This window comes from Rana temporaria, chromosome 2, assembly GCF_905171775.1.
Source record: "Rana temporaria chromosome 2, aRanTem1.1, whole genome shotgun sequence".
NCBI lineage: Eukaryota > Metazoa > Chordata > Amphibia > Anura > Ranidae > Rana > Rana temporaria.
The window spans coordinates 379097898-379121077 of NC_053490.1; the positions used below are offsets into that span (position 1 = coordinate 379097898).

The following is a 23180-nucleotide window of genomic DNA, read 5'->3' on the forward strand; positions in this document are numbered from 1 at the left end:
GCGACCGTAGGAAGCCTCTCGGAAGACTGTCAATCAAGAAGGAACGCCCAGTCCCGCAGCCCATACCCGGAAGCGGCGGAGAAGATGCATCTCGTAAACGGGTAAGTACGGATCATATTTTAAAACAAATAGCCGATTCCCCTAGACAAAACGAGCATCCATCTATGGGGAAAATGTGTAAGCTATGGGTGAACCTCCGCTTTAACCTGTGTGCGTTTACGCAGCACATCAGTGGTAAATGGGGGAGGGGGGTTGTAAAGCTGTAAGCCTGCCTGGGGCCCTGTTTGAGGAAGACTTCTCTTATTAGTATGTAGAGCTACACAGAACTAATCTTGACTAGGACAATGGCGCTTTATGAAACCATCGCCGTGCTCCATTGACATGTCTCAGTCCCCTGTCAGGGCTGAGAAGAGCGGTCAGGGCGGGGTTAGAGAGACTCAGCCCCGCCTCCTGTCACAGCTGCCGTGTCAGAGCGGCGGCCCCCCCTAGCGAAGCACCGTGGGGTGGGCGGACTCTCCAGTGCTGCACCGGAAGTAGCTGTAACATGTTGTCATTTCCTAGGCAGTGGTTGTTCCGGAGACATTTGCGTTAGGTAAACAGCTCTATTCTACAGCTTTTATTGAATATAAACCGCAAGGGTTTTGCGTGTGCGGGGTGAATGACTGTTGGAACGGCTGATAGTACGGGTGTGAGGGCTGTGCTGAGGAGTAATGTTGTCATTGTAGTATGCTGCTGTCTGCAGGTTACCGGAGGGCTGATTATGCACTGCACTCCTATAGATTCTTTGTGTTGACTTGTTTTTGCGTTGATTTGACCTCGTTCTATGTATAACTGAATGTTGTAGCCTGCTGTCAGGCATTTGTTATTGTTTCTGGGTTGCTGATGACGTATCACCACCATTTTATTCTAGACATGTTTATTTTAGACTTCTTATTTACAATGTGCCATTGAGAGTGGATTTAGAAATGCATCTAAATCTGCCTCTCCTCCGAAGTGTGATCCGCGTTTAGAATGGTTTTCAGAAGCAGTTGATAGGCGGTGTGTCACCCCCTGTTTTTATCCCCCTATTTGGCCCCCAAAGTGTGCTGCGACAAGGGGTCCACCGATATCGTTTTTTTCAAGACCGATTTTTATTTTTTTCGACTGCCTTTAGGCTCAGTTCAAACTGCAGCGATGTGGGAATCCTGCGAATCCACGGCATCGCATGTCTCCCGGCGGCAGTTCACACTGCACTATGCAAACTGCTGGTTAGTGTCAATTAAAAGTTAATGGCGCCCCCAAATCAGTTTGCATATCGCAGTGTGAAGTGTAAAATTCAGACAGGTATTGGATCGCATAGGTGTGAACACCCATGCGATTTTTGATTCTGCTTTGGACCAAAAAAAAAGGGTCCTGTGCGAGTTTGGTTCGAAAGCGATGCAAATTCAGCCATACTATCTGTATGTCTGAAATCGCATTGCACCGACATCTGATGTGATTTGCAGTGTGGTGCAAATCACATCCCATGTCGGACATCGCACCAGTGGGAACCGGCCCTTAAAGTGGTTTTAAACCCTTACGGACCACTTTGACCTACAGGTTAGCCTAGATTAAGGCTTACCTGTAGGTGCAAGAAATGTCTCCTTAACCTACACGGTTAAGGAGATATTTCCAAGAAAGACGGCACCGATGTCTACGTAGAAAATGGCATGCAGGCGCACTGAACGTGCCACTACTAATGGCATCATGCCTTTGGTGGCGGCTCCCGCGCGTGAGTGACATCATTGCTGCTCCGGCCAGTCACAGCGCCGGAGCAGCGATACCTGGAAGTCACTCTGGGTATCATGGTGGCGACGGAGGAGGTGTCCAAGGACCGCTGCGGGGGCTTCATTCTCAGGTAAGTAATTTATAATGAGCTAGTATTCTATGCTCTTTATGGAGTGATCTGGGGTCTATAAGACCCTAAACCCCTCCACTACACTTAAAAGTATTCAGAACATCAAGATCTGCGTTCTTGAATACTTTCTATGTGTTTAGGATGGGTGTGATGTCATGACATCGCCTCCGGGTTACTAGATCTGAGACCCAAACAAAGCAATCGGCTTTGTTCGGGTCTCTGGCCAACGGGTGGACATTCCGGCTGATCATTTGGGCCTCCTGGTGGCATGGGAGATCCGGGGTGACGGGGGGAGCGTCCCCTCCCGCTACTTGTGACAACGGGCAAGCCTCATCGGTTGTTTTTACAAGAAAGCTGGCCATCCGCTTTAAAGAATAATACCGGAGTGATGCCTGCTGCTGCACGCATCATCCCGATACAAGCACTTGAAGCAATATCGGTAAATTTGTTTCCTATACTGATTCTTAAAAAAAAAAAGTGAATATCGGCCGCGCCGATAATCAGTCGACTCCTAGCTGCGACCCAATCGGGTGCAGAGCCCGCCAGGAAGTCGGCACCCGCGCTGCGCTAATCACAGCCAGGGAGACATTGTCCGATGCTCGGCTGCAGAGATCGGGAAATGTCTGCCTGGCTGTGATTAGCGCAGAGCGGGTGCCGACTTCCTGGCGGGCTCTGCACGTGTTCTATGCGAACACGCCGGAGCTCATCCTTAATCGCGACCATGGCACATAAGTATCCCCTCCGTGCTGCCATTTGCAGCTTAAGAGAGCTGGTTTGAAGGTGCTGAAAACGCAGTTCAACCCTGCATTTTTTAACCACCTGAAGTCTTTTCTGGAACTTTTTGTTTACAAGTTTTAAATCAGTATTTTTTGTATTTTTTGTGAAAATTATGTATAACCCCCAAACATTATATATTTATTTTTAGCAGAGACCCTAGGTAATAAAATGGTGATCGTTGTGAAAAAATGTCACACGGTATTTGCGCAGCGGTTTTTCCAAATGCAATTTTTTGGGGGAAAAAATACATTTTAATGAATGGGAGAAAAAAAAATATATACTTCAATGTTTTCATATAATGTGAAAGATGATGTTATGCAGAGTCAATAGTTACCTAACATGTCACGCTTTAAAGGGGTTGTAAAGGTACAATTTTTTTCCCCTAAATAACTTCCTTTACCTTAGTGCAGTCCTCCTTCACTTACCTCATCCTTCGATTTTGCTTTTAAATGTCCTTATTTCTTCTGAGAAATCCTCACTTCCTGTTCTTCTGTCTGTTACTACACACAATAATGTGAGGCTTTCTCCCTGGTGTGGAGTGTCATGCTTGCCCCCTCCCTTGGACTACAGGAGAGTCAGGACGCTCTCTACATTGCTGATAGAGAAAGGAGCTGTGTGCTTGTGGGCATCCTGACTCTCCTGTAGTCCAAGGGAGGGGGCGAGCACAACACTGACTCCACACCAGGGAAAAAGCCTTGCATTACTGTGTGGAGTTACAGACAGAAGAACAGGAAGTGAGGATTTCTCAGAAGAAATAAGGACATTTAAAATCAAAGGATGAGGTAAGTAAAGGAGGACTGCACTAAGGTAAAGGAAGCTGTTTAGGGAAAGAAAAATTGCGCATGCTCGTGGAATGGTGACAAACTACGGTACTTAAAATGTTGTAAAAGGTAAACGCCTTTACAGGTTACCTGTTTAGATTTACAGAGGTCTAGTGCTAGAATTATTGCTCTTGCTCTGATGTTTGCGGCGATTCCTTACATGTGTGGTGCGAACACCATATACATATGCATGTGCGACTTTTGTATGTGTTCACTGGGAAGGGGGTACTTTCATTTTTTTTTTTTTTTTTTTTTTTTTTTTTTATTCTATCACTTTATTTTTTTTTGCCAAGGAATCTAAACATCCTTTGTAATAAAAAGAAGGATGACAAGTCCTCTTTATTGAAAGATCCTGGGTCAAAAAGACCCCAAATCTCTTCTTTACCTTTACAAGCAAAAGATCAAAAAAAAAAGACGCTCTAGTCTCTCACTGCCTCTGTTAGATCATTTCCCAGGTAAGCCAGTTAAACAGTAAGCCCGGGAAGGGGGAACCTTTGCTGTGTTAATATCAGAAAGTTTTGGGGCTTGTTTACATGCATTTGTTATTGTTTTTAACTACTTAAGCCCCGGACCATTTTGCTGGTCAATGACCGGGCCACTTTTTGCAATTTGGCATTGCGTCGCTTTAACTGACAATTGTGCGACGTCGCTCCCAAATAAAATTGACATATTTTTTTCCCACAAATAGAGCTTTCTTTCGGTGGTATTTGATCACCTATGGTTTTTATTTTAATAAATATCCCAAAAAAAATGTATAAAAAAAATAAATAAATAAACATTTTTTTCCTCAGTTTAGGCTGATGCGTATTCTCATATTTTTGGTAAAAAAAAAATCACAATAAGCGTTTATTGATCGGTTTGCGCAAAAGTTACAGTGTCTACAAAATAGGGGATAGTTTTATGGCATTTAATCTTACTAGTGGTGGAGATCGGCGCTTTTTTTTTTTTTTTTTATCGTGACTGCGACATGGCGGACTCATCGGACACTTTTGACACCATTGTCATTTTTACAGAGATCAATGCTATAAAAATGCACTGATTACTGTAAAAAATGACACTGGCAGTGAAGGGGTTAACCACTAGGTGGCGCTGAAGGGGTTAAGCATGCCTAGGGACTTGTTCTAACTGTAGGGGGGATGGGCTTACTGTGACACTACAGTGATCACAGCTTCCGATTACAGGAAGCTGTGTACACTGTCCTGTCACTAGGAAGACTGGGGAAAAGCTTGTTTACATAAGCGTTTCCCCCTTCTTCCTCATCGTGACACGATCACGGGTATGTCCGCGGACAGAGTCTCCGGCGGCCGCGCACCCACAATGCCGGCTTCTTAAAGGGGACATATATATAGGGCCGAAACAACTAATCAAGTAATCGACAAATTTCATAATCGATTACTATTTTCATAATCGATTGATCGGCCAGTGACATAATGGGGTTAAAAAAAAAAAATTGGCCCTTTATAGTACAAAAAGAGCAAATAATCACTACTGTTAAAATTGATACAAAAAATCTTTGTACATTCGCTGAATGAAAACCACATACATGGTCTGAAATTTCCTTTCACCAAGAAGTTTTCTATTTCTAAATTTTTCCATCACTGTGGTTAAAATAGAACGTCGATTTAACGTTCTTAAAATGATTTGTTTTTGAAGGAAGCCCTAGACGCATATATCCTTCTGCCTGTCCGTGCCATGCTGTCGCTATATATAATCATGCGCTGGTCGGCAAGCAGTTAATGTGTTTGTGCTGTGTTTTTTTTTTTTGTTTGTTTATGGTTTTTACTGAGTTAAATTTACATGAATTTGCAGTGTGTTTATGTGCTTTCCACTATGTTTGCATGCTGTGCTTTTTTTAATGAAATGCGTTGTAGCAACACAAAGCACCCTATCTAACAGACGCCAACCCACACATGGTTTAGCATGTGGAATGGTGGGAATGAGCCATAAGTAAAACTATTCATCCTGTTAAAGGGGTTGTAAAGGTTTGTTTTTTATTTTCTAAATGGGTTCCTTTGAGCTAGTGCTTGGATTTCCCATCTAAATGTTTTTTTTTCTTTGTCTGAATTTCTCACTTCCTGTTTCTCCTCAGTAATCTGTTCTGGCTGACTAAACATTTAGGAGGGAAATCTAAGGAAAAGGTAAGTGAACCAACAATGCATTAGCTTAAAGGAATCTATTTAGAAAATAAAAAAACAAACCTTTACAACCTCTTTAATACCATTTTGAGGTGTTTTATAGTCATATGCTTGTAAACACACTTCATTAATACAAAAATATTAACAATCTGTAAGTGATATAACCAAAGATTTGGTTGGTTGAGGTAGACAATTTTATTCTGATGATACAAAGGTCTGTAATAGGGTTGATATTTCTAGAGGTGTTTGTAACATGAAACATGATTTGGAATTTCTGGACTATTGGTCAGAGCAGTGAATATTGCACAGTTCAGTGTTTTTAATAGTAAAATGCACTTTCATAGAGTACAATATTGAATGTACAGTGTTTGGCCATACATACAGAAGACAACAATTTTATTTTGAATGAACACCGTGAGCTATCACTCCTGTGTTCATGCATGAAGCATAGTAAATTGTGTTTACTATGCTTCAGTTTGTGAATGAACAGGAAGCTGTTTAGCACACAGCACTCCCCATTCAGTCACTATCCAGCGCAGATGAGGGTGCAGAGAAAGACACTGAGGACTATATGTCCTTTGTCCCTTTCTCTGTCTCAAAAAAGACACCATGGGCCTGTTTAGACCCCTGATATCTCACCAAAGCCCCCCAACAGGGCTGTAAAAAATTAAAATATTGCATGGGAATACACATCTTGCATCCTTGTACGGGCAGTCCCATTAATGTCAATTGGGATGCAGCAGGTGCATTGGCACAGCCGCTGTTCCCAGCTTGACGTCCGTGTGGGTGCAGGCGAGTGCCCTCAAACTTGCACGGCTTGCATTCAGGGCTACACCTATACAGATGTCAGATTTGGAGCAGCAGCTGTGTCCATGCTTCCCAGTTGCCATCAATGGGACTGCCTACAAGGGGATGCATAGATCACCTGTGCATCCCCATGAGACTAAACACTGCTTCATGCCGCGTACACACGATCGGACTTTTGCCCGGCTAAATCGCAAGGGAGAAAAATAGAACATGTTCTATATCTAAACTCCGATGAAATCAGAATTTCCGATGAAAAAACTCAGATGGGGCTACACACGATAGGATTATCCGATAGAAAAAGTCCATCGTGTGTACGCGGCATTAGTTAGTACCACATTTGAACAAGGCTTTAGTAGGAATTTAGCATCATTTTTGTATCTGTTAATTATGATTTTAGTGTAGTTTTGATAAACATTTGTGCAAATATCATGGGGCCTAAAAAATCTGCATCTTCCTTTTATTCTACTGGTCCTATGCTTTCAGAAAATGTATGTTTGAAGGAGGGGGGAGGTCTTTACCAAACTCTGAAATCCTCTAGGTGAAAAATAAAAAAACAATTGAAAGTTTGCAAAAATTGGTCATCTGAGTTTACGTGAAGTGCAAAAGGGTTAAATGCATTAAGAGCATAAATTGGGTTCAGGAGGGCAGGCAGTATTTTGTATGTTAGCTAAGATCATAAACGCCAGTGTTTTCAAAGGCAAATTCTGAACTCTGCCCAGTATACTGTATGCAAAACTAACAAAACAACTCCTGGAGTAAAGCCGCATACAGTACATGCGACCATTTTTAATGTCCTAGAAAAAACAAAGTTTTTCTCGACGTGATTCTTGTCAAGCCTGCCTTGCATACACACGATCGGTGACGTACAACACGTATGACGGCACTATAAAGGGGAAGTTCTATTCAACCCTTTGGGCAGCTTTTGCTGATTTCGTGTTAGTAAAAGTTTGGTGAGAGACGATTTGCGCTTTTCAGTCTTTGTGCTTGTCAGTCTGTTACAGCGTGACGAATGTGCTATCTCCATTACAAACGCTAGTTTTACCAGTAACGAGTGCTCCCGTCTCATAACTTGCTTCTGAGCATGCGTGTTTTTTTCCAGTCGTTAAAGCCTACACACGACTGTTTTTTCACGACAACGTGAAAAACGACGAGAAAAATTGGAGCATGTTCTAAATTTTTAATGCCCATTTTTCACGTCAAGAAAAATGCTCTGGAGCCTACACACGATCGTTTTTAATGACTAATTTAAAAAAATTGCCATTTTTCATGTCATGGAAAAACAGTCGTGTGTACGCGGCATAAGAGAGCATTCACACCAATACATTTTTGTTTATTTTTTGTGCCCTGTTTTAAACGTTTTGTCATGAGATGCCACGTGGCGTCCTCCAAGGAGGAAACCTAGGCTAGGCAACAATCCAATGGTTGAGTTAGAGAACCTGTGCCCTTTGCCAGCCAGTAAAGGTGGCACTAAAGAAACCCGGCTATCCTGTGGTTGATTGGGAAATCCGATAAATCCAGCTGAGGAAGACCCAATAACGTAACCGAGCATTTTGAAAAAACGATGGTGTGTAGGCAACGTCGTTTTTGAAAATGAAGTTTCAAAAACGTAGTTTTTTTACTTCACAAAAAATTTCATTTTTTTTTCATAAAAAAAAACGACCGCCTTTAAGCGGCATTAGAGTGAGAATGAGAGCGGGCAAGTCTTGAAGAAATACCATGTCATGAGAATACACTTTTTCCCTACTTACCTTTTAGAGATGGTCCCTTTGCTAAGCAGTGGAGGGTCTTGTTCGTTGGATGAAAATCTCATATTGGTGTAAGGAAGCAGACTTCATAACAGTACCTCCACTGAACAGTGACCAAGTAAATGGGGGAAAAAAAATCCCCCGCTTTGAGGCAAAGTGCAAGAACTGTTGGCAGTATGCGGGAGGTAGGGTGTGCTTTCCCCAAATGGACAAAAAGCCTACACCTTAAATGGGGCACCAGATAAAACTGACTCCTTGCCAGGGAAACTGGGAAGAACCTTTTCTCTTAACAAAGATGGCCTCCCGAGTACCCAGACAGACTATGCACGTGTGGACTGCTGAGACACGCCAATGTCATCTGAAAAACTCACAAATCAAAAATGGCTGCTTGAAGCCGCAGAGACATGCTGGTCTACAAGGTGACCCGACACAGAGGCAAAATCATGCCACTGCATTCACACAGAGGAGCAAATTGGGGCGGGATGGGGGGGGGATAAAATGGCAGCCAAGATGGGGGGGGGGGGAAGGGGGAGATCTACACAAACCCATAAAATCTCTTGCTGCAACAGAGCACAATATGAAAGGACAACACCTCGGCTAAAGACCCTCAGAGAGGGCTCCCTACCTTTTGTTGGTCCGTTTAGCAACCTAAGATGCGGGACTGCACCTGAGAGGGGCACAACCCAGATGGCCACCGAACTATTTGGTAGGTAAGGGGCTTTCTTCTTTCTTACTATCTTTAGCCTCAGGTGAATGACTTGAAGGTCTACGCTCACTGGCCACTTTGTTGGGTACACCTGTTCAATTGTTAGGTAACACAATTTTCTAATCGACCAATCACATGGCAGCAACTCCATGCATTTAGGTATCTAGACAGGATGAAGACTACTTGCTGAAGTTCAAACTGAGAATTTAGAATGGGGAAGAAATGGTATTTAAGTGAGTTTGAACTGGTCTGAGCATTTCAAAACTGCTGATCTGCTGGGAGCTTTACGCACAACCATCTCTAGGGTTTACAGAGAATGGTCAGAAAAAGTGAAAATATCCAGTGAGCAGGAGCTGTGTGGCCAAAAATGCCTTGTTGATGTCAGAGTTCATTACAACCAAGGTATGCAGAATACCGTCTCTGAATGCACAACACTTCCAACATTGTTGAATCTATGCCATGAAGAATTAAGACCATTTTGAAGGCAAAAGGAGGTCCAACTCTGTACTAGCAAGGTGTACCTAATAATAAAGTGGCCTGTGAGGGCATATCTTATCGATTTATACTGGTCCTGTGGGTGGAGATAAAGGTGGAGCTCCATCATTAGTATGCTGCCATGGATAGGCACCAGGAATAGCAAGTATTAACTCCTAGTGCATACTGCCACACTTATTTTTCCTAGTCCAGGCAGACCACACCTTACAATTCCATACAGGAGGAATCGGAGGGCCAAGTGATACAAAAGGTAATAACTGTGGGGGATATGCTGATGAAGAAAATAAAAGTACATTTATTAGGTTCAGGGTAGGATAGGTTTCTCTGGAAAAAGTTACACTTGCCTGCTCTGTGCAAAGGTATAGCACAGAGCATCTGCCAGGGTGCTGTCTCCTCTCAATATACCACCATAGAAAGCCACTTCCTATGGTAGTCAATAGTGCCTGCTGCTCTAATGCCCCGGACACACGATCAGAAATTCCGACCGTGTGTATGCTCCATCAGACTTTTGCTGTCAGAATTTCCACCAACAAAAGATTGAGAGCTGGTTCTCAAATTTTCAGACGGAAAAATTCCTCGTCTGTGGCATTTCTGGCGCGCAAAATTCCGACACATGCTCGGAAGTAATAAACTTCATTTGCTCGGCGTAGTGTTGTATGTGACCGCATTCTTGACTGACGAAAGTTTAGAGAAATTTTGTGTGACCGTGTGTATGCAAGCCAAGCTTGAGTGGGATTCCGTTGGAAAAACCGCCCAAGGTTTTTCAGACGGAAAATCAGATGGTGTGTACGCCGCATTAGCCAAGCCTGTAAGAGAGGGAGGAGAAGACCTGCAAACGTTGCATCGCTGGATCGATGTGAGAAGTGTAAGTATTTAGGGAAGGGGGAGGAAGAACGGCTATTGAAAGGTTGTGTTTTTTTTTTTTGTGTGTTTTTTTTTTTACCTTTAATACATAGAATGCATTAAGGTAAAAAAAACTTTTAACTTTATACCCATTTTAAATCGCTTTACAGTCCACTAGACTAATTGCAGCTCTGTACCTTACTTGTAGACAAAACACTAGTATTTCAAGTTATTGTAAAGTCTATTTTTTTTTTATATATAAAAATAAGAAACCTGTCATACTTGCCTGCTCTGTGCAGTGGATTTGCACAGAGCAGCCCAGATCCTCCTCTTTTCAGGTCCCTCTTCTGTGATCCTGGTTCCTCCCTTCTGTTGAGTGCCCCCACACCAAGCAGCTTGCTATGGGGCACCAGAGCTGAGTCACAGCTCCGTGTATCCATTCAGACATGGGGCCATGTCCCATCTCTCCTGACTAACTTTGATTGACAGCAGCAGGAGCCAATGGTGCTGCTGCTGTGTCCCAGCCAATTAGGGGGGAGAGTCTCGGATGGCCAAGACACAAGTGGACATTGCTGGAGCTCTGGTAAGTACCAGGAGGGGCTGAGAGAGGCTGCTGCACACATAAGGCTTTTTATCTTGCATAAAATGTGTTAAGAGAAAAAAATCTTTACTTTACAACCCCTTTAATGACTGCAATAGTCTTCATTTTATTTATTTTTTATATTAATTTGATTTATGATCTCTTTAAAAATTATTTACAATTTAATTAAAAATATAATGAACTGTTATTTAACCATATATCGATCGTTCTTACTTTTTAGTTCACAAATGTTTTTTCCAACAATTTTTAACAAGAAAAAAGGTGGAGCTTGAAGCAAGGTTAGAAAAATGTTGATATACCAGTTACACATAAACCAATATAATCGTTTTCACCGTCTGACCTAAATAAATTGTGAAAATTGAATATTGAACACATTTTATTTGAGCTGCCTGTTTTTATCGTTATACGTTATGGCTGATGTCCTGTATATGACCTTGAAAAAGTTACTTGCCTGAACTATTTAAAAATGAACTCCAGGCAAATGACTAAATGTAGGTATATGAACTGTTTTTTATTGGCCATAGGATTTGTAATTGTCCAGCCATTTTGGGGATTCATACACTTCTGCCAGGCAGCACAGCCAGGTTGGTGACACAACTTCATTAGAGTTGAAGAGTAATGCCGCGTACACACGATCATTTTTCGGCATGTAGAAAAAACATAGGTTTTTTTTTTCCAACTTCATCATTAAAACGACGTTGCCCACACACCATCGTTTAAAAAAAATGCAAAGCGCGGTGACGTACAACGGCACTATAAAGGGGAAGTTCCATGCGGATGACGCCACCCTTGGGGCTGCTTTAGCTGATTTCCTGTTAGTAAAAGACGATTCGCGCTTTTCTGTCTGTTACAGCGTGATGAATATGCTTACTCCATTTCGAATGGTAGTTTTACCAGAACGAGCGCTCCCATCTCATATCTTGCTTCTGAGCATGCGCAGGTTTTTAACATCGTTTTAGCCCACACACGATCATTTTTTACAACCCGAAAAACGACATAATTTAAAACGTTGTTAAAAAATGCAGTATGCTCTGGGAAAAAAATTGTAGTTTTTCAGAACCCGAAAAATGATGTGAAGCCCACAAACCATCATTTTAAATTACATTTTTTTTAAAACGTCGTTTTTTTCATGCCGAAAAATGATCGTGTGTGTACGCGGCATAAGGCTAGCCTTATGTTATACAATTTTCTTGTACAATTTTCCTGTTAGATGTAACAAAACCATGAGGTCATACCTAAACATTTTCAATTTGTATGCAATCAGGCAGGACCTTGCACTACATAGTTGAAGCTAAATCTAAAGGAAATTGAATAGGACAATTGTATAATGTATAGCCAGCCTAAAGGGGTTGTAAAGGTAATTTTTTCCCTAAATAGCTTCCTTTACCTTAGTGCAGTCCTCCTTCACTTACCTCATCCTTCCATTTTGCTTTTAAATGTCCTTATTTCTTCTGAGAAATCCTCACTTCCTGTTCTTCTGTCTGTAACTCCACACAGTAATGCAAGGCTTTCTCCCTGGTATGGAGTGTCGTGCTCGCCCCCTCCCTTCGGACTACAGGAGAGTGAGGACACCCACTAACACACAGCTCCTTTCTCTATCTGCAACGTAGAGAGCGTCCAGACTCTCCTGCCGCCCACCCCCACATCGAGCTCAATTCTGACAGCACTCTCTCTCCTCTGTTACTTGTCAGTTTCACACAGTTACACTCGGCTCAGTGTGAAACCTGCCAGCGCCACCAGCCAGTGCCAATCGGTGCCATCCGGCAGTGCCAACCAGTGCTACCGCCAATCAGTGCCACCTGCCAGTGCCAGGGAGTGCCACCTGCCACTGCCAGCCAGTGTCACCTGCCAGCCAGTGTCACCTGCCTACCACTGCCAGCCAGTGTCACCTGCCTACCACTGCCAGCCAGTGTCACCTGCCTACCACTGCCAGCCAGTGTCACCTGCCTACCACTGCCAGCCAGTGTCACCTGCCTACCACTGCCAGCCAGTGTCACCTGCCTACCACTGCCAGCCAGTGTCACCTGCCTACCACTGCCAGCCAGTGTCACCTGCCTACCACTGCCAGCCAGTGTCACCTGCCTACCACTGCCAGCCAGTGTCACCTGCCTACCACTGCCAGCCAGTGTCACCTGCCAAACCAGTCCCCCCCCCCCCCCTGCCAGTTCCAAACCAGTCCCCCCCCCCCCCTGCCAGTTGCAAACCAGTCCCCCCCCCCCTGCCAGTTGCAAACCAGTCCCCCCCCCCCCTGCCAGTTGCAAACCAGTCCCCCCCCCCCCCTGCCAGTTGCAAACCAGTCCCCCCCCCCCCCCCCTGCCAGTTGCAAACCAGTCCCCCCCCCCCCCCCTGCCAGTTGCAAACCAGTCCCCCCCTGCCAGTTGCAAACCAATCCCCCCCTGCCAGTTGCAAACCAGTCCCCCCCTGCCAGTTTCAAACCAGTCCCCCCCTGCCAGTTTCAAACCAGTCCCCCCCTGCCAGTTTCAAACCAGTCCCCCCCTGCCAGTTGCAAACCAGTCCCCCCCTGCCAGTGCCATCTGTACTCAGGACATCAAGTGTGTGCTAGAGTGACAGGAGCAAGCAGGAAGGAGTGGAGTGGGTGAGGGGTGTGTGTGTGTGTGTGTGTGTTGTTTTTTTTTTTGTTTTGTTTTTTAATCCGCCTAAAATATCGGCCACAAAAATCGGCATCATATATCGGCCATTCGCCGCCCCAAATTCTATATACTGAAATCGGCCAGAGAAAAACCCATATCGGTCGACCTCTAATATTCTCACAAACAGAGAAAAGATGCAAGCATATTACAGGTACCCACAAGTCCTCTGTACGTGATGATGTCACTGCTAAACTCCTTCCTACACATTTCATCCTACGAGACATCTTTCAAGGCTCTGCAATAATTGGTGTTCTTGCTATATTATTATTTTTTTGTCTCTTAAGTTTACTGAAAAATGATGTGTATCAGCTGCCTGGCCAGTTATTGATCCCTATTTTGCATATACATTAAATAAGTAACACTTCTAATTTTGTTTTTGTGCCTTTTTAGGTTAGCAGTCCATACATAGAGAGGAAAATAAGTGACAACCAGCAAAGTTCTCCACCACCCCTTCATAAACAGGCCTCATGGCCACTTGCAAAGCTTTAGGACAAGAAGGTGGCTTGACCAGCAGCCCTAGAGCTGATGCTGACGATTTGGAGCTGACAGAACTGGGACCACTCCTGGAAACAGGAAGAGAAAGAATTGGGCAGACTCCAGGCTGTGTGAGTAAACAAACTACTTTCTGATATTATAAAAGACATAACATATGAAAGTAACAATACTGTAAGGTTGCCAGGTGCCCATATCCAGCAAAAGCTGTAGCTGTACCTGAAGGACTGGACCCAAACTAAGTGCAATTATAAGGTTTACTGACATAGCAAAAACCATCCAAAATTACAAACCATATACAAGTAATAGTGAAGCACACTTGGCTCGCACGTCACAAGTAAAATCTAGTGGAAAAACTAACAAAATTGCCATACGCTATGTACAAAGCAAAGAAAGAGACTGACTAAGGAACGATCATGTGGAAGGTGCAAGCAACAGTAGGTGAGGTGGTCAGGAAGGGAACCAGAGCAGTGATCAGGTACGCAGGTAAAGGGTCAGGAAGGGGACCAAAGCAGTGATCAGGTACGCAGGTAAAGGCAGCAGGATCAGGGTAACAGGTTCAAGGCAGCAAGGGTAAAAGTAGCAGATACAGAAGCAGGATCACTAGTTAAAGAGGAACAGGATGTTTTAGACATAGAGCCTAAGGACCACAGTGCCATAAGCAGGTGTTTTATTTTTCTGACCGTTCCCCCTTTTTTCAAAGCAGAGGCTCCAGTACGCTCCTATATGTCTTGGGCACAAAAGTTCACATGATAATGGAAAAGCTGACAGTCTTTGCCAAGTTATTGGTAAAGTACAAATCAATAGTTCTTGTCCATACAGCTCTTGCAAGTTCCCCTCTCCTGTAGTACATATAATTAAAGAGAAGTCTTGACCTCATACATGTCCAGAGGATTTCCCACTGTCTGAGTGCAGAGCCATGTTGGATGCCCTTTCCACCTGGTCTGGCAACAGGCTGGGTCCCCTACTAGTGGGTTTTAGTGGCAGACTGGTTGCTCTGCCAACCAAATTCACCACTGCACATGAAACTTGACTTTCCAAGTCCAAATCCATCAAAGCAATGGGTATCCCAACACTGGGATATCATGGTTCATTTGAAAATTCAGCACAGTGATCTTTAAACAGCATAGGTACCCCGACACCAGGATGTCTCACTGTATTAGGACACTCCGCATCTGGGTAGGTAGCCTGGTCACTAGTAACTGTTCTGCGTATTTGAGGAAAGTGAAAAGCTAGCACTGGACCTGTAGGGTTATCTTGTTGATATTGTTATCTTAAAGTATTGCTGTTTATGTAAATGATCTTGTTCCCGGGCAGACAGATTCTACACCCCAGAGTATCTGCAGTCTCTCTGTGGCTTGTAGTGTAATGTGTGAGAAATTGAAGCGCTTCACCACTAATAAGAGGTCTAGAAAAAAACCTTATCTTTAATTTTACTTTTAAAATCAAGGGGACGTTCTAGAAAGTGGCCAACATGTTTCAGGGGTCCAAGAGCGCCCCCTTCATCAGTACTAGAAAGAATATAAGAAATTCTCCATTTTAATCTTATAATTCTTGCTCCCCTTTTTATCCAAACTCCTTAAACATCTGGTCTACAACTGACCACCTTGCCAATAATAACCTTCTTGGTCCCCTTCAGTCTGGATTTCACCCTCAACACTCCACAGAAACTGCCCTCCTAAAACTATCAAATAGAGGTAGACCGATATATCGGCCGATATTTGGCCATTTTTGATAAATCGGTCGATTATTATCCAAATGAGGCCGATTATTTTACACTGACTGCCGTTCCTCCTCCCTTCTCCACACTCGGCAGCTCTGTCAGCATTAAGCGCCACGCTGAGTGTGAAACTGACAAGTAACGGAGAGGAGCTGTCAGCTCGATGTCAGGGGTGGACGGGACCCGGCTGGGGTGGGCGGGACCCAGCAGCTATATTACACCAGCCAATGGGATGGTATCTGGGCAGGCCGCTACGTTATGTGGCCCCGCCCCCTTTCTAAAGCAGCCCAATCATTGGCTGGTGTAATTTAGCTGCTGGGTCCCGCCCACCCCAACACCTCTTTCTCGCTCGCGCTCTCTCTCTCATACCGGTCTACCTCTACTATCAAATGATCTACCACAAACCGTGTACAACTTATAGTGAAGCACATGTGACTAGTAAACCTAGTGAAATATTACCTTTTACAAAAGGTGTATGAAACACTATATAGAAAGCAAGGGGAAGATCGGGTAAGAAAATATCAGGTAATGATGCAAGCAACAGCAGGTGAGACAGGTCAGGAAAGGTGCCAAAGTGGGGATCCAGTATGAGGGGGAACAGATAGAGCAGGATCATGGTAACGGGTTCAAGGCAGAACAGTTTTAGGTTAGCATTTACAGATTTATTTATTTTTTTAAAGTGTATTTTGTGCGTGTACTCGAGAGAGGAGCCGGACTGCAGGAGTTGGGAGTAGGCAGGCCTCCCCCAGAGGCAATCTGCCACCTTTCTCCATGCCCCGGGTGGCAATGGCGGGTGTGTGAGGGGGTCCTCCCACACAGCCCGCCCTACCTGCTCCGCTTTGAAGCCCAACGGGGCAGAGGGACTCCCTATAAGGGAGTGAGAGGATCTAGCCCGCTCAACCAGCCCCGTTTAGTCCTTTGCCTCTCTTTTTTTTTTTTTTTTAGAGACCGCGTGGTCAAAGTGCGTGCATGTTAACCCAATTTCGAGTGCCTGTAAGTGTGGTGGTTTTTGTGGGAGGGGGGTGGACGTACTAAGCGCAGGCTTACCAATGGCTTGTCGGCACAATGCCAATCGCGTTGATCCACCACAGCTCCAGCATGTACAGATTTAATCAAGATCACTAGTTCAAGGATAACAGGATGTGTGGCACACAGGACAGAATGCTATGGAAAGTTAAATACCCTCCCAACAGCCAGCATCAGGGGCCGACTAATTCCTGGAACCTGCTGGCTGCTGGGAGATCCTCGTTGATGATCACTGGAAATACAACTTTCAGGTTTGAGGACTGCAGTTCCAGCAAGAGGAGCTTTGGTTGTGCTGGTAGGTACATATAGGTGCGGTACTTCTCAAACTGTCTGCACAGACTGGCAATTTGTTGGTGGTAGATAATGGAAAATAATTTTATTGCTACAAATCAGTATCTGTAAATAAATACCAGACTTGCTAAATACCTTGTATCCAAAGAGTGCCAAAGCAAACTGCCACAGATAAGCTTTTGGCAATTTATTTATTTTGCCCACAGACAGGCAGTGGTCCCCCTAAAAACAGCAAATGCTCATCTACAAATACACTTGGACCCAGTGCGCTCCATCTTCCTACGTGACAATATACTTTCCTCTTTTAATTAGACAGAAAAGATTTCTTTGATCACTTACTGGGAGGACAGGAGACCTCTAAGTTGTCGGACCTATGGAGTGAAATGGTTTATTTTTTTTATTTGCTGGGTGCGTACACAAGTATTTCCAACCAGTCATAAAATCTTTTTTTGTGCAATTGAATCACTTGTTATGTCCATTAACCACGTGAGTACCAGCCTGTAATATCTGTTCATTACCAGGCAATTTTTCTGTGATAGTTAGACCAACAATTACTCTGTCATACAACGATAAACCTTTTTTTTTTTTTTTTCTTTATTGAGTTTTATAAAACTATTTTGAGACAGATATAGCTTTCTTTTGGTGGCATTTAATAACTGATGGGTTTTTTTTTCTATAAAAAGAAAGTTAAAACATTTTGAAGTTCAATATAAAAAGTTTCCCTTACCCTCTGTTGAAATAAAAATCACAGAATAGCATGAAAACCCTTTTTTTTTTAGAAAGCATACACCCCAAGGTATTCTCGTTTTAACCCCTTCAGCGCCCCCCTAGTGGTTAACTTTTAAACTGCAATTGTCATTTTCATAGTGATCGGTGCATTTGTATAGCACTTTTCGCTGTGAAAATTACAATGGTCCCAAAAACGTGTCAAAATTGTCCGATGTGTCCACCATAATGTGGCAGTCATGAAAAAAAAAAACGCTCAGTTTAGGCCGATACGTATTCTTCTACATATTTTTTATTCGCAATAAGCATTTATTGATTGGTTTGTGCAAAAGTTGTAGCGTTTACAAAATAGGGTATAGTTTTATGGCATTTTTATTAATTTTTTTTTACTAGTAATGGCGGCGATCAGATTTTTATCGGTACTGCGACCTTATGGCGGACACTTAAAAAAAACTTTTGACACATTTTTGGAACCATTGGCATTTTTATAGTGATCAGTGCTATAAAAATGCATTGATTACTATAAAAATGCCACTGGCAGTGAATGGGTTAACACTAGGGGGCAAGGAAGGGGTTAATCATTTTCCCTGGGTGTGTTCTAACTAAAGGGGGGGTGGACTGACATGGGGAAATGACAAATCGCTGTTCATACATTGTATGAACAGACGATAGGTCATTTCCCCCCTGATAGGACCGAGAGCCGTGTGTTTACACACACAGCTCCCGGTTCTCGCTCTGTAACGAGCGATCGCGTGTGCCCGGCGGTGATCGCACCCGCCGGGCACACGCGTCGGGATCAGGGGGGGCGCGCACGTAGATCTACGTGATCTCGCCCAGCAGAGCCAACCTGCCGCCGTCGGCAAGTAGTTAAACAGAGCTAGTCTCTAAACTTTTTGATACCACCTTGTATATAAATAATACATTTTATATAGTGTGGGTATAGAAAATAATCACCACACCCCCCCCCCTTTTTTTTGTTTTAATAATCACATTTTTTGGCTTTGCTGCCTGAAATGAAGACAGGCACAGTTATTGTTTTGTCCAGCTGTACTGTATTTATTAGTGCAACTTCTAAAGCCGCGTACACACGACCATTTTAAACCACTTAAGCCCCGGACCAATATGCTGCTAAATGCCCAAAGGCGTTTTTACAATTCGGCACTGCGTCGCTTTAACAGACAATTGCGCGGTCGTGCGACGTGGTTCCCAAACAAAATTGGCGTCCTTTTTTTCCCACAAATAGAGCTTTCTTTTGGTGGTATTTGATCACCTCCTGCAGTTTTTATTTTTTGCGCTATAAACAAGAATAAAGCGACAATTTTGAAAAAAAATTCAATATTTTTTACTTTTTGCTATAATAACTATCCCCCAAAAACATATATAAAAACATTTTTTTTCCTCAGTTTAGGCCGATATGTATTCTTCTACCTATTTTTGGTAAAAAAAATCGCAATAAGTGTTTATCGATTGGTTTGCGCAAAATTTATAGCGTTTACAAAATAGGGGATAGTTTTTTTGCATTTTTATTAATTTTTTTTTTTTTACTACTATTGGCGGCGATCAGCGATTTTTTTTCGTGACTGCGACATTATGGCGGACACTTCAGACAATTTTGACACATTTTTGGGACCATTGTAATTTTTCACAGCAAAAAATGCATTTAAATTGCATTGTTTATTGTGAAAATGACAGTTGCAGTTTGGGAGTTAACCACAGGGGGCGCTGTAGGAGTTAGGGTTCACCTAGTGTGTGTTTATAACTGTAGGGGGGTGTGGCTGTAGGAATGACGTCATCGATTGTGTCTCCCTATAAAAGGGATCACTCGATCGATACGCCGCCACAGTGAAGCACGGGGAAGCCGTGTTTACATACGGCTCTCCCCGTTCTTCAGCTCCAGGGAGCGGTCGCACGCAGCGGGGGGGTCGCGATCAGACCCCCCACCCGCTAGAAGGCAAGGACGTATATATACGCCCTTCTGCCTGTCAGTGCCATTTTGCGGACGTAAATAGTCGTGCGGCGGGCGTTAAGTGGTTAATGTCCTAAAAAAAAAATGAAGTTTTTCTCAACGTGATTCTTGTCAAGCTGCCTTGCATACACACGATCGTGAAAAAAAAAATGCTGGAGCAAAGCGCGGTGACCTACAACGGCACTATAAAGGGGAAGTTCCATTCGGATGGCGCCACCCTTTGGGCTGCTTTTGCTGATTTCGTGTTCGTAAAAGTTTGAGAGACCATTCGCGCTTTTCAGTCTTTGTGCTTTTCAGTCTGTTACAGTGTGACGAATGTGCTATCTCCATTACAAACACTAGTTTTACCGGAATGAGTGCTCCCGTCTCATAACTTGCTTCTGAGCATGCGCGTTTTTTCCCGTCGTTAATGCCTACACAGAACCGTTTTTCACGACGTGAAAAACGAAGAGAAAAATTAGAGCATGTTCTAAATTTTTAATGCCCATTTTTCACGTCGAGAAAAATGCTCTGGAGCCCACGCACGATCATTTTTAATGACCATTTTAAAATTAAATGGCATTTTTCACGTCATGAAAAAACGGTCGTGTGTACGCAGCATAACATCCAAGTGAAAGATAGAATGCCAACATATCAGAAAAATGTATATGCAACAGTTCAATTATTTTATGTGTAACCCCCTATGCCACAATTCTTGAGCATTTAGCTAAAACAATTTGACAAAGGTCTGATACGGTATTGCTACTGGAGATGAGACAGATTTTCTTTCACTCAAAATACACGCACAGTAGAGAAGTGACCAAGGGCAGGTTTTATTTGTCTTTGTGATACTTTATTGCAGTAGAGGCAATATTTGATTCACACTCCCAGTCTTTTAGCACACCTGTCCCTTGTCCTATTTAGCATTTAACCGTACAATTTTTAAATGCTCTCTATTGTTTTTCTGCAGGGAAATGAAAGCCAGCAAGTCAAGGGACCACAGGAAGAAGAGGAGGAGGAGGAGGAGGTGAGAGTATTGACTCTTCCTTTACAAGCACACCATGCCATGGAGAAAATGGAGGAATTTGTATACAAGGTAAACAGTCATTTTTTTTTTATTAAACGGTTAGGCCAGGTTCACACATGTACGGGGTCCGGTGCGTTTTTGTTCACTGAGGTGCGATTCTGGAGCAGATTTTTGCCTAAATTTGCACATGATCCAGACCCAAAAACGCACAGGACCCTTTTTTTTAACCGCATTGTGGCCCCCCCAGACATGTGTGAACCGGCTCCATTGAGAGCCAGTCACATTCACATGTCGTATACGAATTGGATGTGGTTTAAACGCACCCAATTCGCAGATGTGTGAACTTTTTTGAAGAAATAAAAAGTACATAACATTATAAAGTATTGCATGAGAGATACAAAGCCATAGTCCTTCACATACAAAAGGCACTTACATTAAAGAAAAACAGAAGACACTCCATGTTCTCAAAAAACATAGCTGTTTACACATGAAATGCATAGTACAGCAATGATATTCGAACAATTTATTTAAACAAGAAGCCCCATTGACTTCACTGATTGAAAGCAAAAGAGTGCAAAAGCTCAATGAGCCATCATTAACTAAACTGCAAAATAGAGTTTCAGAGCCAAACTATACTTTAAGTCAGGGGTCTCCAAACCCCGGCCCGCGGGCCACATCCGGCCCGCTTGTGCGTTCGATCCGGCCCGCCCGCAGCTGGCAGGTTGCAGGAACCAAATCCGCACAACCGCCCATGCTGTCACGCTTGTGTTGTGTGTTCGATTCCGCGCCCGCCCGCAGCTGACAGGTTGCAGGAACGAAAGCCGCAAAACCGCCCATGCTGTCACGCTGTGCTTTTTGATTGGCTGCTGGGACCGCCGATGTCCCGGCAACCAGTGACGTCACAGGTGCGGCACCTCCCCTCTTCCCGCCCGCTGTTTGAAATAACAAATCCACGTGTGTAGCAGCGGGCGGGAGTCGGGACTCAGGAGTCCAAGAAGAAAAAAAAAAGAAGAGGAGCAGAAGCCGGCTACAGCGGAGGCAAGTGTTGCACAACGCTGATGGGGACACAATGGGGAACGCTGACATTGCTGTGCTGCGCTGATGGGGACACAAGCTGCTGAGGACACATACTGATGGGGATATTGCTGTGCTGCTGGGGACACTGCTGTTCTGATGGGGACACCGTTGATGAGGACACGGGTGTCCCCATCAATGGTGTCCCCATCAGCACAGCAATGTCCCCATCAGAGGTGTCCCCATCAGCGATGATGGGCACACTGCTGATGGGGACAATTCTGTTCTGATGGGGACACCGCTGTTTGGCACACTGCTGATGGGGACATGGGTGTCCACATCAATGGTGTCCCCATCAGGATAGCAATGTCCCCATCAGCGGTAACCCCATAATCGATGTCCCCATCAGCACAGCAATGTCCCCATCAGAGGTGTCCCCATCAGCGGTGATGGGGACACATGCTGCTGGGGACACCGCTGACAGGGACATTGCTGTGCTGATGGGGATGTTGCGGTGGACACTGCTGATGGGGACATTGCTGTTCTGATGGGACATTGCTGGGGACACCGCTGATGGGGACATGGGTATCCCCATCAGCGGTGACCCATCATCGGTTTCCACATCAGCACAGCGGCGTCCCCATCAGCAATGATGGGGACGCTGCTAATGTGGAAACTGCTGATGTGAACATTGCTGTGCTGATGGGGACATTGCTGAGGACACCGCTGATTGGCACACTGCTGATGGGGACAAAGGTGTCCCCATCAATGGTGTCCCCATCAGTACAGCAATGTCCCCATCAGCTTCCCCATTCTGATGGGGACATTGCTGTTCTGATGGGGACACCACTGATAGGGACACGGGTGTCCCCATCAACCGCGTCCCCAAAGGCAGTGTCCCCATCAGTGGTGTCCCCATCAGCTGCTAATGGGGACTCCGCTGATGGGGACATTGCTGTTCTGATGGGGACATCATTAATGGGGACATTGCTGTGCTGATGCTGACATTGCTGTTCTGATGGGGACATTGCTGTGCTGATGGGGACACCGCTGATGGGGACATTGCTGTGCTGATGGGGACACCGCTGATGGGGACATTGCTGTGCTGATGGGGACAACGCTGATAGGGACACGGGTGTCCCCATCAATGGTGTCCCCATCAGTGGTGTCCCCATCAGCACAGCAATGTCCCCAACAGCAGCGTCCCCATCAGTGGTGTCCCCATCAGCACAGCAATGTCCCCAACAGCAGCGTCCCCATCAGTGGGTGTCCCCATGATGGGAATATTGTTTTTCTGATGGGAATATTGTTTTTTTGATGGGAATATTTTTTTTTTTATGGGAATATTGCTTTTCTGATGGGGACATTGCTGTTCTGATTTGGCCATTGCTGTTCTGATGGGGACACCGCTGATAGGGACACGGGTGTCCCCATCAATGGTGTCCCCATCAGCCGCGTCCCCAACAGCAGTGTCCCCTTCAG

At 44.4% G+C, this 23180-nt stretch overlaps 1 protein-coding gene across 3 annotated transcripts in view; it reads left to right on the plus strand.

Annotated features, from left to right (window-relative positions):
- Positions 1-486: 486 nt before the first annotated feature.
- Positions 487-23180, plus strand: part of ADIPOR1 (adiponectin receptor 1) — a 45380-nt gene continuing 22686 nt past the window's right edge. The window contains exons 1-4 of one of the 3 annotated variants that reach the window (XM_040337832.1): positions 501-592; positions 11027-11084; positions 13848-14062; positions 20628-20753. In XM_040337832.1, the coding sequence (XP_040193766.1) occupies positions 13925-14062; positions 20628-20753 (264 nt within the window). In that variant the 5' untranslated portion in view covers positions 501-592; positions 11027-11084; positions 13848-13924. Of the gene's footprint in view, positions 600-9361; positions 9368-11026; positions 11085-13847; positions 14063-20627; positions 20754-23180 lie in introns of all 3 variants that reach the window. The other 2 variants (XM_040337833.1, XM_040337831.1) reach the window with 2 other exon arrangements.